This window comes from Notamacropus eugenii, chromosome 6, assembly GCF_028372415.1.
Source record: "Notamacropus eugenii isolate mMacEug1 chromosome 6, mMacEug1.pri_v2, whole genome shotgun sequence".
Taxonomy (NCBI): Eukaryota; Metazoa; Chordata; class Mammalia; order Diprotodontia; family Macropodidae; genus Notamacropus; species Notamacropus eugenii.
The window spans coordinates 376,753,168-376,766,578 of NC_092877.1; the positions used below are offsets into that span (position 1 = coordinate 376,753,168).

General features: G+C 40.7%; 1 protein-coding gene across 1 annotated transcript in view; it reads right to left on the reverse strand.

Moving 5' to 3' along the window:
• Positions 1–3,174: 3,174 nt before the first annotated feature.
• The window catches only part of LOC140510260 (arylacetamide deacetylase-like), a 43,071-nt gene continuing 32,834 nt past the window's right edge, over positions 3,175–13,411 (reverse strand). Inside the window, exon 5 of the mRNA XM_072618718.1 lies at positions 3,175–6,415. Coding sequence (XP_072474819.1) covers positions 5,816–6,415 — 600 coding nt within the window. The 3' untranslated portion in view covers positions 3,175–5,815. The remainder of the gene's footprint in view (positions 6,416–13,411) is intronic.

Genomic DNA, 13,411 nt, shown 5'->3' on the forward strand with positions numbered 1-13,411 from the left:
TCTAATTTTCTTTGTCTGTGTCATTTGTACTTTTTGAACGAAAGCTGTAAAACAATACTTAAGCAAGACTGAGTGGAAAATATATAATTTCATCCACACAATAATAATGGTAATAAGCATTTACATATCACTTTAAAATTTGCAAAGTACTTTACAAATATTATCTCATTTTATCTTTGCAACAACCCTGGGAGGTAGGTGCTGTTGTTATGCCCATTTTACAGATGAGGAAATTGAGGCATAAAGTGTATGACTTGCCCAGGGTCATACAGCTAGTAATACCTGAAGTTGGATTTGAACTCATGCCTCCCAACTCTAGATCCAGCTCTCTATTAACTATCCATCTAGCTTCAGTGGTGAAATAAATGCTAGGGATGTTGCCTGGCATATCAAAGGCACTTAACAAATGTTTATTAACTACTTGTTGAAGACTATTGTTGGGTTGGAGGAGATAAAATAGATGGGCCTCTAGCTAATTCTGCATTAATTTCCAGGAATCAGACTTATAATAGGAAGTTCTTGTGATGCCAAGAAATAGATGTTTACAATAATAATCTTTTTAATTGTACTTGATACTTGGCTACGGCCAATGTTCCTTCCTCCAATAACTGGTCATTGCAGTTCTGGGGCTGATATGTGGGACATAAACACCTCCAAAGAACTGAAAGTGAATAGCCCACAGAAGATCATGGAAGGGTGGGTGGTGGTTGTGAAGAGGCTGACACATAGCACAGTGAGGAATTCTGAAGAACAAGAATAAAAGATGTCATTAGGGAAAAGTATGCTAAGAAGGGCAAATGGCCTGACCACTTCACAAGACTAAGGCATGACTGGTAGATCATCCCATCAATCCATTTTCATCCTTTTGATTTCAGGAGAAAATGAGGAAGGCTTCCAGCAGTGGAGCCAATCCCATGGCAAATTAGGAGAGAGCATGCCCAAGAGTTGAGTGGGATTGGCACACATGGATAATTTTTTATCTGTTTTGTTGGAAGGAACAACTAGATCAATGGATTCCTTCAATTTAATGTGACCCTGGCATTGTGCTAAGTTCTGGAAAGATAAAGGCAAAATAAAATAATCCTAGGCATTGGAGAGCTTTTGTCTTATCAGTAGAAACAACAGGTGCATATATATGTGTGATAAAATATTTATATCTGTAGTCATTTCTTGGCTCTAATTTAGGCATATTTTTCCTAAAGGACAGCCCTATGACTTCTGTTGTGTACATGCAAAGAAGACATGACCCTTAACTGGCTAAGGGAACGATGAACCATGACACTATGCGAGGGAGAAGTAACTTCCATTTTGTTGGATATATTTTGAGTAAGAACCTCGAGAAACATGACTGAGGCAGAGGTGAGGCATGAATTTCTGAATAGCTAATAAAAGCCTCCAAAGTCAAGTGGGAAACCAGTCTTCATCACGTTCCCTGACTTCTAGCACTTATAACACTAAAGAGTTAAGGCTCTCCTTGTAAACTCCCTTGTTAAGACTGTTCCTGCCTCCTTGGCTGACTGGAGATTCTATTTCACCCTAGCTGAAGAGATCATTCATTATTCCGTATTCTCTTCTGAATTCCACTTGTTTTATGTGTATAAGTGAGTCTAGTTGCTATTGTCTTTTGGAAATAATCTTTCACATAACCAACTGAGGAAGAGGATAAGCCTTGAGAGCCAGGATTACATCCCTTCATTAAAGATAGTTGAAAGGTTGCAGATAGATATAATTCTAGTCCAATAACCATCTTGGAGATTGGAGAAGAAATTTCTCTGCCTCAGTGTCCCTTGCTCCTGCTTGCCCCTCACCCCAGCTTGGCTGTTGGCAATGCCATTCTAGTTCTCCTCCTACTCTTTGCCAAATTGTTCAGACCTCAGAATGTATCTACTCATGTTAACCTCGAGCCACATCTTTAAATATATTTACACAACAGCCACATATACATGTCTCTTACATATACAAGTTAAGTATCATCTAGTTGAGGGAGGGGCAAGAAGGGAGAAAAGCACTAATTTCTGGAAGGATCAGGAAAGGACTCATCCCTTGAATTCCATCCCTTCTAACTATACTCTATTTCTTCTCTCATTTGTGGAAAAATTCTGTGAAAGTGGCATCTCCAATAGGTGCCACTACTTTCTGTATTCTCACTCATTCTTAACCCCTTATAATTCTCCTTCCAACCTCATCATGCTCCTCCAACTGTTCTCTCCAAAGTTACCAGATTTCTTAATTGACAAATCCAATGAGCCTTTCTCTGTCCTTATTCTTCTTGACCTCTCTGCAGCCTTTGACATTGATCATCCTCTTCCCCCTCCCCCGGTCTTCTCTTCTCAAGTGGCTAGAGCACTGGACATGAAGTCAGGAAGTCCTAAGTTCAAATGTGGCCTCAGACATTTACCAGTATGTGACTATGAGTAAGACATTTAACCTTTGTTTGCCTCAGTTTCCTCAACTGTGAAATGGAGATCACAATAGCACCTGGGTAGTTGTGAGGATAAAATATTCGTAAAAAGCACTTAGCACAGTGCCTGACACTAGAGAAAGGCATATTCTCTTCCCCTCTCTCCAGGTTTTCAGTATCTCTCTCTCTCTCTGTCTCTGTCTCTCTCTATCTCTGTCTCAATCTATCTCTGTTTCTCTGTCTCTCAGCCTCTGTATCTCTCTCTCCCTCCTGTTGTTTTTTTCTCTTACCCATCTGACCACTCTTCATCTGCCTCCTCCATCCAAGCCATTTGTGTTAGCTCTGGGTGTCCCTCAGCATCCTGCCTTGGGGCCTCTTCTCTTCTTCACCTGACGACTTCATCTTGATGCTGGTGATTCTCAATTCTATCCTGACCCTAACTCTAATCCTCTTTGCTGACCTCGAATCTCACATTTCCAACTGCCTCCAAACAGCTTCAATATAATGACCAGTAGACATCTTAAACTCAAATCCAAAATGGAGCTCTTTACCTTACCTCCCCCCCCCCACAAAAAAACAAAACCCTTCCCCCAGTAAACTTCCTTATTACTGTCAAAGGCAACAACAAAGGAGTCATCCTGGACTCCTCGCTCTCTTCCCCCCCCCCCACCCCATATCCAAGTAGTTGCCAAAGCCTGTCAATGGCACCTCTGCAACATTTCTACAATACACCTTCTTCTCTCCTCTGTCACTGTCACCCCCTTTTTGCAGACCCTCATCACTTTACTCCTGGACTGTTGTAAAAATCTGCTGGGGGGAGCAGTCTGTCTACCTCACATCTCTCCCCATTCCAGTCTCTCCTCCATTCAACCATCAAGGTGATTTTCCTAAAGCACAGGTCTGCTACTGTCACCTCACTCACTTAGTAAACTCCAATGGCTCCTTATTGCCTCCAGAAGCAAATATAAAAAGCTCTGTTTAGCATTCAAAGCCCTTCATAACCTACCCCCCCACACATACACTTTTCTATTCTCCTTACGCCTTATTCCACAATGTTTATTCTCCAATCCAGTGATGTTGGTCTTCTGGCTATTACATAAATAAACTCCATCTCTGGGCCCCAAGTATTTTTTCTCGCTGTCCCCTTGTACCACCAATGTGATACCCAAAGCAGCCACTATGGATAAATAAGCATTTTTCCAGGGTAAATTCATGAAACATAAACTGTCTTCCTCAAAGATGAAATGAAAATATTTATTCAGGTACCAGAAAGCCATTTCTAGCATGGTAACAAGGAAGTTTGTACACATTATCCCCAAGCCTTCCCTCCATCAGTTCTCCCCACAAACAAGTTCCCTTAGGCCTAATGCCCCTCTCTCATCCATGCTAGTTGCTCTGCTCTGCTCTACCTGCTGCCTCTCTCAGTTCCACCTTCTTCTCTCTTCCTGCTCTACCCGTTAGCAGTCTCCTCCTGCCATGGGTTTCATGGGACTCCAGTTATGGACTGGGCCAAAGCTCAAAGCAGGTCACATGGTCCTGTTAAGAGGCAGGGAAGATCTTTAAATTACTTTAGCATTACACCCCCTTGCCTGGAATGTTCTCTGTTCTTATCTCTACCTCCTGGCTTCTCTGGCTTATTAAGTCCCAACTAAAATCCTGTCTTCTATAGAAAACCTTTTCCAACTCCCCTTAATACTCATTTTCATCATTTCCTAGTTATCCTCAATATACTTGTTTGCATGCTGTCTTTCCCATTAGATTGGAAGTTTCTTGAGAACAGAGACTTTTTCTCTCTTGTTGTACATCCAGCACTTAGCACAGTATCTGGCACATAGTAGGTGCATAATAAATGTTTATTGACTGACTAAATGTGCTCCGAAGGAAACTCTGGATCCTAAAGAGTGCAGGGTGGGTACATTACAGTGCCTGGTACACAGTAAGTACCGAATAAATACTTATGAACTATTGTTGACTATTGGAGAGAGCAGAGACTGGAGGCAGAGAGAGTAGAGGAGAAAATATAGCAGTGGTCCTACTGAGACACAAGGAAATACTGGGCTAGAGTGGTGATGAAGGAAGGGACCTAACTCTAACCCTAACTCTAAAATGTGCATTGGGTGTGGGAGGTCATTGTGATTTTGTTTGAACTCTGTGTTTTGTAGTTGGAACTCCCATATGAAGTCACTTAGGCTAAGTTGTCATAATGCCCCTAAACATAAACAGTGATAGACAGCATATACTTTTCTAGTATCCTGCCTCATTCAAACCCTGTGTCAAGCTGTTAAACTATCCCAGCTCCGGAATGGATGAGACTCCCAGTCCACTGGCAACTGTGAGCCCCAACCATTCCTGGAGCCTTTGAAACTCTCCACATTAAGTCTGGTATCCATAAGTGACCTGGAAAAATTCCCCATCACTTCTGGGGCTAATTAGGAATGCTCATCCCACATCTGTCCGTTGATGACCTGTTCTCCACAATGGGCATTTTGAGGACATAAAATTTACTTGCTCAGACCCCCAACACTGAGCAAATACTCCCACTAAGATCTTTGCTGTCATACACATCTCCTTCCTTCTCTAACTCATTATGGGGCTGAATCTCTATTGCCATACAATAAGTGTGAATTCTTTTTTTTTTCAACCCCCTCATGGTGCCACACAATAGAAAAGCTCATGTTTGTCCTAGCTTCACCAAAATTCCATATGAACCCACAACCTTGGTCTTTCCTCTAACCCACCAATGAACCCAAATATACCAGCATGAGAAACAAAGAAGGGACAGAATCAGCAGAACTGATCCACTTCTTGGATGGCTGCTGTGGGGTTAGAGGATGAAGAAGAAAAAGAATCAGATGTGACTTGGAAGTTTCAAAGCTGATGGACATCCTCAAAAAACCGGGATGATGAAAGGTTGGGCGGACTTACAGAAAAGAGGACAGAGATTTCACTTTGGGGCCTGTTGGGTTGGAGAGGCTGGCTGTGATAAAAGCTACCACTATGACAATAACCACTGACATTTATATAATGTTTTCAGCGAGGCAGGATCCATTGCATTTTCTTCTTTGGACAGCCAGGTTGGCATGTGCAGTAGACAGTTGAGGTTGTAAGGTAAGTGCTCAGGATGGAAGAGGAGCTTCACTGCTCATCCTCTGGATCCCCATTTCATCTGGTTTGAACTTCTCCTAAGCACTTAGGAAACTTGGTTTGATAATAGGTCAATGCATGATTTCTTCCCTTCACTTCATTGTATTGCAGCTATTTGTGCACCAATTTTCTGTCTAGGGCAGTCAGAACAATGTCATAGTGTAGTTACTAACCCTAAGTCCAAACCTACCCCAACCCTGCCAGCAACCAATGCTGTGCTTTGCACACACGAGAAATGTCTCTTGGTGAAGTGGAGAAGTTGAATGAGGACTAGAGGTTCTCCTCTAGCCACCTCAGATACTTCCTAAATTCCCTCTGGCCTGCTCTAAAATCCCTGCTGAGTGACAGGATTCCATGGAACCCATCTTCCACATGTTCATGAGCTACCTGGACCCCTGCAGCCCTAAGGCGGGAGGCATACATAAGCCCATCATCTCTTAAGACATCATACTGACAGGTGAGGACGTGGGTTAAGGGTAAACCCTGTAACCTAGAATCATCAGCTAACAGGGGGGATGCTCTGACATCTAGGAGCCCAGGGTACTTTGTTGCAAGGTCAGAGTGTCCATGAATTGGGTTGGTGTAAAGATGTCCTTTCTGAAACCTCTCAAGAAGCAGGGTGCTCCAGTTGACAAATTGGAAGAGATGGCTTGATTCCACAGGTGTATGTTGGTTAGCAAGCATGGCCTCCTCCAGTGCCTTGTCTGAGGTGAAATAAGTGCTCCAAAACATAACCATGTCTAATTTTCTCAGAATGGGCATATGGGCATTTTCTCGGTATGATGGTAAATTCATATCAAGAGCCTGAAGAGCAGGATAAATTAAAGACTGAATCTTGACTTTTATCTTGACTTCTGGGTCATCTAAAATCTGAAAAACAAAGAGACAATACCTTACTTCATTATAATTCATAGGGGACAAGACCTTAGAGATCATTACGACCCTATCAATTAGCAGAGAGACTCTAAAGTTGACAAAGGAAAAGCAACTTGGTCATTGTTATACTATTCCATCTCTTACCACCAAGCCTTGGTATAGATGGCCCCCAACATCCCTACGGGAGGTCTGCAAGACACTGTTCCTCACATCTAATTCTTGGGAATTCTAGCTTCCTTCAAGATACTTCTAGAGACCCACCTCCTCAATAAGTATTTTGTCTTTCTCACAATTCTTTTGAATCAGTTTTCATATACTTCCTATTTGTCTGTCTGTGTAACTCTCATTTGTTTCCCTCAGTGTTGAATATAAGCTCTATCAGACCAAAGACTTTTATGATGTTTGTCTTTGGAGGCCCAGCAAGCCTAGTAAAATGTCTAAAAAGCATTCAATGAATGACTGCTGAATTGATGTGAAATGAATTGAGTTACCTATCTGGCAAGGGGACCCAGCTGCCCATGAACAATGCGTTCTCTACCGCCATGATTCTAAGGCCATATTTGGAGATTTTGTTAATTTCATAAGATCAAAATATATTTTCAAAAGAAGACATTTATGAAAGCTAAGTTTATTTTAATTTAAGATAAACCATGTCTAGTTAGAGGCGTAAAGAATCTAGGGGCCAAATGGAATAAGTCAAATCTTCAGGGCTTTGTTCCACCTTTTCCCACGCTTGGTAGGAAATGTGGCAATACTCAAGAACTGATGAATGAATGACTGATAAAGAATCCATGAAGTGTTAATTTACTATGTGCCAAGCATTACGGTGCATTGGGGATCATACACAAAATTATAGGTCAACAGTCCATTTGAATCAGTTATCTTGGTAAAAACTATTTGCCTCAGTTTGTCTGATTAAGGTCTCATTTCCAAGATATAAAAGGATATCATTCAAATTTACAAAACTAAGAGACATCTTCCAATAAATAATTGGTCAAATGATATGGACAGGGAGTTTCCAAAGAAAGAAAGACAACATATAAATAACCATATAAAAAATTTGTTTCAAATCACTAATAGAGAAGTATGAATTAAATCATCCTGAGGTTTTACCTCACACCCATCAGACTGACAAAATTTAAAAAGAAGGGACACGACAAATGTTCTGGGTTGCATGAAAACAGGCACACTGATACACTGTTGATTCAGCTGTGGATTTGTCCTGCTGTGGTGGAAAGCAGTTTGGAAGTATTCCCTCAAAATTAAGAACTCCGTTTACTGAGACACTACTACTAGGTCCATATCCTAGGAAAATCAAAGAAAGAGACCCCTAAGTACAAAATTTTTAAATGAAAAAAAAAGCTTTTAAAAAAAAGGCCAGTTCTGGGGTCAAGAAGTTTACATTCTAACAAGGGCTGACAGAGCAGATAGATGTGTGCTGGATGACGAGGTGTACTTTTTATTTGGAAAATGACAGTGGAAGCAAAGCCAAGAGTATAGGTGGAGTATAGTAAATCTGCTCCACAAACTTCTCCAAAGAGATCTAGAAAATGCACCAGTTTGAATCCTATAGAGGAAATCCAGAAAATGTCACAATGATTAATATATGCAGTCCAAGTCAGCAAAGGGAGACAGCAAAGGAAGCAAAGGAAGAGAGGTCTGTTGAAAGGGTTAGGCCAGAATCATGCCTGGCTGTGAGCACTCCAGTGCCCAGGGAGAGGCTGTGAGCCAGGGCAAGAGGAGCCTCCAGACCCTGATACAGACCACTCTCACACCCATATTGGGACCTTGCAACTAAAACAGATGGGAACTGGCAACTTTGTTGTCCACTCCCTGGTCCAAGGCTGAAGACAGAGAGCAGAGGAAGAAGCAGGCCTACACACAGGCATGGCATTCCTAGGCAGGAAAGCTCTGGGTCATGTGTAAAGAAAGAAGGAAGTTCAGAAACCAGCAATAACAGCAAATGTACCAGGCAGGAGGAAAGGCAGACATGACTCAGACTCGAGGTACAAGGCAGGGCCACACTTCCAAAGTTTAATCCGTTTTGTAGAAGAATAACTGGGGTGGGAATTCCAGACCAAAGGGAAGCCTACAATTCTGCTGCTCTGAGACAATGGAATTTTCCAGCTGACTGACAGGGTAGAGTCAGCAGCCACATCTACATGTACTCAGACCCAAACCCAGAGTTGAAAGTTGCAGAGGTCAGCCCAGGGGCCAGCAATCAGACCTGGCCCCAGATCAGACCACTTGGGGAGCACTGAAAGCTTGTAGGTTTCCCAACTGTCCCTGAGATCCTACAAAAGCAGAACATTCAATACCCCAAGAAAGCAGCAAATGAGGCAGACCAGATATTTGCCTCAGAAACGCTTCAGAGCAAAGCTTTGACATCAAGTCCAGAATCAGGAGGTGGGCTGAAATAATGGACAAACAAAGCAAGAACCCCATCATGAGGAGCTCAGAACCAGTGGTGGCAAAGATACTCAAGGCACAAATGGAGAAGAAGAAAATGACCCCAAAACATCTACAAGCAAACCTCAGACAAAAACACAACTAGAATTCATAGAAGAAATGAAGCAAAAATTTTGTCGTTGTTTAATAAAATCGAATAAAATTACTTGAGGAAAATTGGAAAAGAAAAGAGAGCTAGGAGGAAAATTGGGAAAGATGTCAACAAGAGACACAAAATCTTGCCCAAGTAACAAACTGCCTGAAAATGCAAATGGACTAAATAAAAGCCAATGAATTTTGAGGGAAAAAAATTAAGTCAAAAGGCTAAAAAAATAGAAGAAAACATAAGGTATCTCATGGCAAAAACAATTGCCAAGGAGAATTAACTAAAGAATCATTAGACTATCTGAATGTTACAATCAAAAATATAGCTTAAACATCATATTTCACAAAATCTTAAAAAGAAAACTACCTAGATATTTTAGAACTAAGGGCAAAGTGGAAATTGCAAGAATCTACAGGTTGCCTCCTGAGAGAAACCCCAAAGTGAAAATTCCCAGGAATATCACAATCAAAATTCAGAGCTTTGAGGTTAAAGAAAAAATACAGTCAACTGCCAAAAAGAAAGAATCCTAGTACTGACGAGCTACAGTCTGGATCACGCAGGATTTAACAACTAACACTGGAAAGAAGCAGAGAACATGGAATATATATATTATATATATATTCCAGGAGGCAAAGCATATGGGCTTACAGCCAACAACAACTTACCCACCAAAGCCAAGTGTGATGGTAGCAGGGGTGGGGGTGGGAGGGGCTGGGAATGGATCTTTCATGAGTGTTCTTGTCCTAAGGACCTTCCAAGTGTTCTTGATGGGAGCCGAGGGGAAACTTGGAAGGTCAAACACATGAAGAAAAATAAAGAAGCCAACATGAATCAACAATGAAAAAGGACTGCATAAGCATAAACTGCTTACAGTCACACATGGGAAAATGATACCTGTGCTCCCTTCCCCCACCCCACATCCATATTATCATCAGAGTTAATAGGAGTCCTGTTAGAGAAGGCCTAGATGTGGTTCTGCTACACCTTGACTATCTTAAGAAAATCATAGCAGGAAGAGGGAAAGAAGGGTGGGATAGAGGAGGGAAAGGAAGGCTAGGGAAAATTAGATGATGGAGTGAATAGAGTGCTGGGCCTGCAGTCAGGAAGACTCATCGTCCTGAATTCAAATCTGGCCTCAGACTCTATCTATGTGACTCTGGATAAGTCACTTCACCCTGTTTGCCTCAGTTTCCTCATCAGTAAAATGAGTTGAAGAAGGAAAGGGCAAATCATTCCAGTATCTTTGCCAACAAAACACCGAGTTCAGGACTGTTGTGCTATGGTCTATGGGGTTACAAAGAGTCTGACATGATGGCACAACAAGCAATTAGTCCTAATTCAAACCAAATCTAAGGGTGTATTTTCAAAGAACTAGTTATTAAACATTGACCAGCACAACCCTGATTAGAAGGTGGTCAAATGGAAGAAGAATTAACAAAACAAACTGAGGAGTGGTCACAAAGTCAGGAGAATCAGAGTCCAATTAGAACCCAAGAACAACGTTTGCAATTTGACTAACATAGTTCTCCAAAGTTCTCCAAAGTCTGAGCCTTGGTGGATACAAACCCGTTTTGGAAAGTCTTGCTAAATTTTTAATAGACTGTTCAAAGTTACCTCCTCCCCTTAAGAGGAAAAATGGTAGTATCTACGAAAAAGAGAGTTGAAGTCATTATTCGGGTGTATTAAGAAAATAAGCTGGGCAGCAATAAGAAGGATGAATTGGAGAGAGGAGGGATGAAAGTAGAGAAATTAGAAGGGAAGGCATAGCAAGAGTGCAGACAGAAGTCAATGAAGGACTGGGCAAGAGTGGTTTCTGCCCCATTAGAATATGAGACACTCAGTGGCAGGGGCTGTTTTACCCATTCTTTTTTATCATCAGAACTTCATACAGTGCCTGGTATACCATAGGTGCTTAATAAACAACCATTGACTGTGAATAACTCCACCTTTATTATCAGGAACAAATGAAATAATGTTCAAAAAGCGTCTTGCAAACTTTAAAGAAATATAGAAATTGTTTTTATTTATAATAGTAATATATAACATATAGCATTTCCGAGTTTATGACATACTTTTATATATATTATTTCATTTGATTGCCCCTCCCCAACAACCCTGGGAGATAAGTGCTATTATTTTACTCATTTTACCGATAAGGAAACACTGTGACTGAAACACCGAGAAATGTGGCCTGACTTGTCCGGGATCACACTGCTAGTCCATGTCTGAGGCGTTCCCCATGGATTCCAAATCCATCAGTCTATCCATTGCAAAGGTTCATTGTGTTATCAGTAAAGAAAGACTAGTTGGAAATTTACACTAACTGATGCCGAATGAAATGAGTGGAACAAGACAACGTTGTGCACAGTGACAGAAATCTTGCATGACAAGCAACTGGAAATGACTTAGCTGTTCTCAGAAATACAACGATTTAAGACAATCCCAAAGGACTCGTGATGAACCCTCCAGATAAAGAACTCACAAAACATACGAGTGCTTTCTTTGTTTCTTTTTCTTGTTTTTTTCTTCCTTCTCAAGTTTTCATCCACAAAATGATTAATATGGAAATACATTTTATTGGATTGCACATGTATAACCTATGTCAGATTCTATACCATCCCAGGAAGTGGAGAGGGCAGGAAGAGAAGAAAAGAGTTAGGACCTAAAGCTTTTTGTAAAATAAATGTTAAAATTGTTTACACATATCATTGGGAGGAACATATTATTTGAAAGAAAGAAAGAAAAGAAAGGCTAGTTAGGCATGCTTTTTCTTCCTTACTGTATTGATCCTGTGTCAATCACTGCTTCCTTAACTAAATGTTCATAAGTCCTCCATTTCATAATCTGTTCTAGAATATCTCTGGGGACTGATGTCAAGCTATCTGGCCTTTAATTCTTGGAATCATTATTTCCTATGTTTCTGCTTTTGGAAACTTGGGATATTCATCACTGTCCCACCCCCTTCCTCTGAGGGCAGTTAAGTGGTGAAGAGGATAGAGCACAAGGGCAGGGGTCAGGAGAACCTGAGTTCAAATCTCACCTCAGACACTTGACACTCAATAGCTGTGTGACCTTGGGCAAGTCACTTAACCCCAATTGCCTCATCCTGGGTCATCTCCAGTCATCTGGTCCCTGGATTCAGATGGCTCTGGAGGAGAAGTGAGGCCGGTGACCTGCACAGCCCTCCCCCAAACAAAGTCAAGTGAAAGTCATGTCATCATTTCTTTGATGGCATGGTCTTCTTCAGCAATGAAGGACGAACCCATACACACACACACCACACACACGCACACATACGCACACACACATACATGCACACACATACACACACACACATATGCACACACAGACACACAGACACAGACACACACACACAGACACAGACACACACACACACACACACACACACACACACACACACACACACATCCTCTGCCTCTAGCACTTTTCTCATACACTGGAGTTCCTCCGAGATCACTGAGAACTAGTTGTTCAGCAGTTTTGCCTTCAGTGCTTTCTGTGGGTAAATGGGTAAAGAAATTTGAAATGACTGTTTGCTTTCTTCTTTGTTCATTCCAGAAAAAAAACACTAACGATACCAAAAATAAAAGAAACTTGGGATCATTTAAACAGGTAGACCCTCTGACTATTTTTCCTGTTCTGTCTTGTTCACTTCTTTTTAAAAATTTTGTTATTCATTTCTTTTAAAATTTTTTTAAAGTTTTTGACTTCTGAATGCTTTCTCACCTTTCCCCTATTCATTGACAGGCAAAAAATATGATATCAGCTATATATGTGAAATCATGAAAAACATATTTCCATATTAGTCATGTTGAACAAAAAAGCAAGGTAAATAAGGAAAGAGAAGAAAGTATGCTAAAATTTGCATTCAGTCTCCATCAGTTCTTTCTCTGTAGGTAGATAATGTTTTATCATAAGTCCTTCAGAATTGTATTAGACCGTTGTATTTATCACAATAACTAAGTCATCAACAGTTCATCATTATAATATTGTTATTACTGCATACAATGATCTCTTAGTTATGTTCACTTCATTTTACATCAGTTCGTACAATTCTTTCCAGGTTTTTCTGAAAACAAACCCTTTTGTCATTTCTTGCTTTTTTGTAAATAATATTTTATTTTTCCAGTTACACATATAGTTTTTAACATTCATTTTTACAAGTTTTTGATTTTCAAACTTTTTCTCCTTCCTGACCTCCCATTTCCCCTTTCTCCAAGAGGCCATAGGTTATACATGGGCTATCATATAAACATATTTCCACGTTAGTCATGCTGTGAAAGAAATAATTGAACAAAATGGAAAAGCCACACAAAAGCATCCCCCAAAGGTGAAAATAGTATGCTCCAATTTGCACTCAGACCCCATAATTCTTTCTCTGCATGTGGATAGCATGTGCATTATAAGTTTTTTTT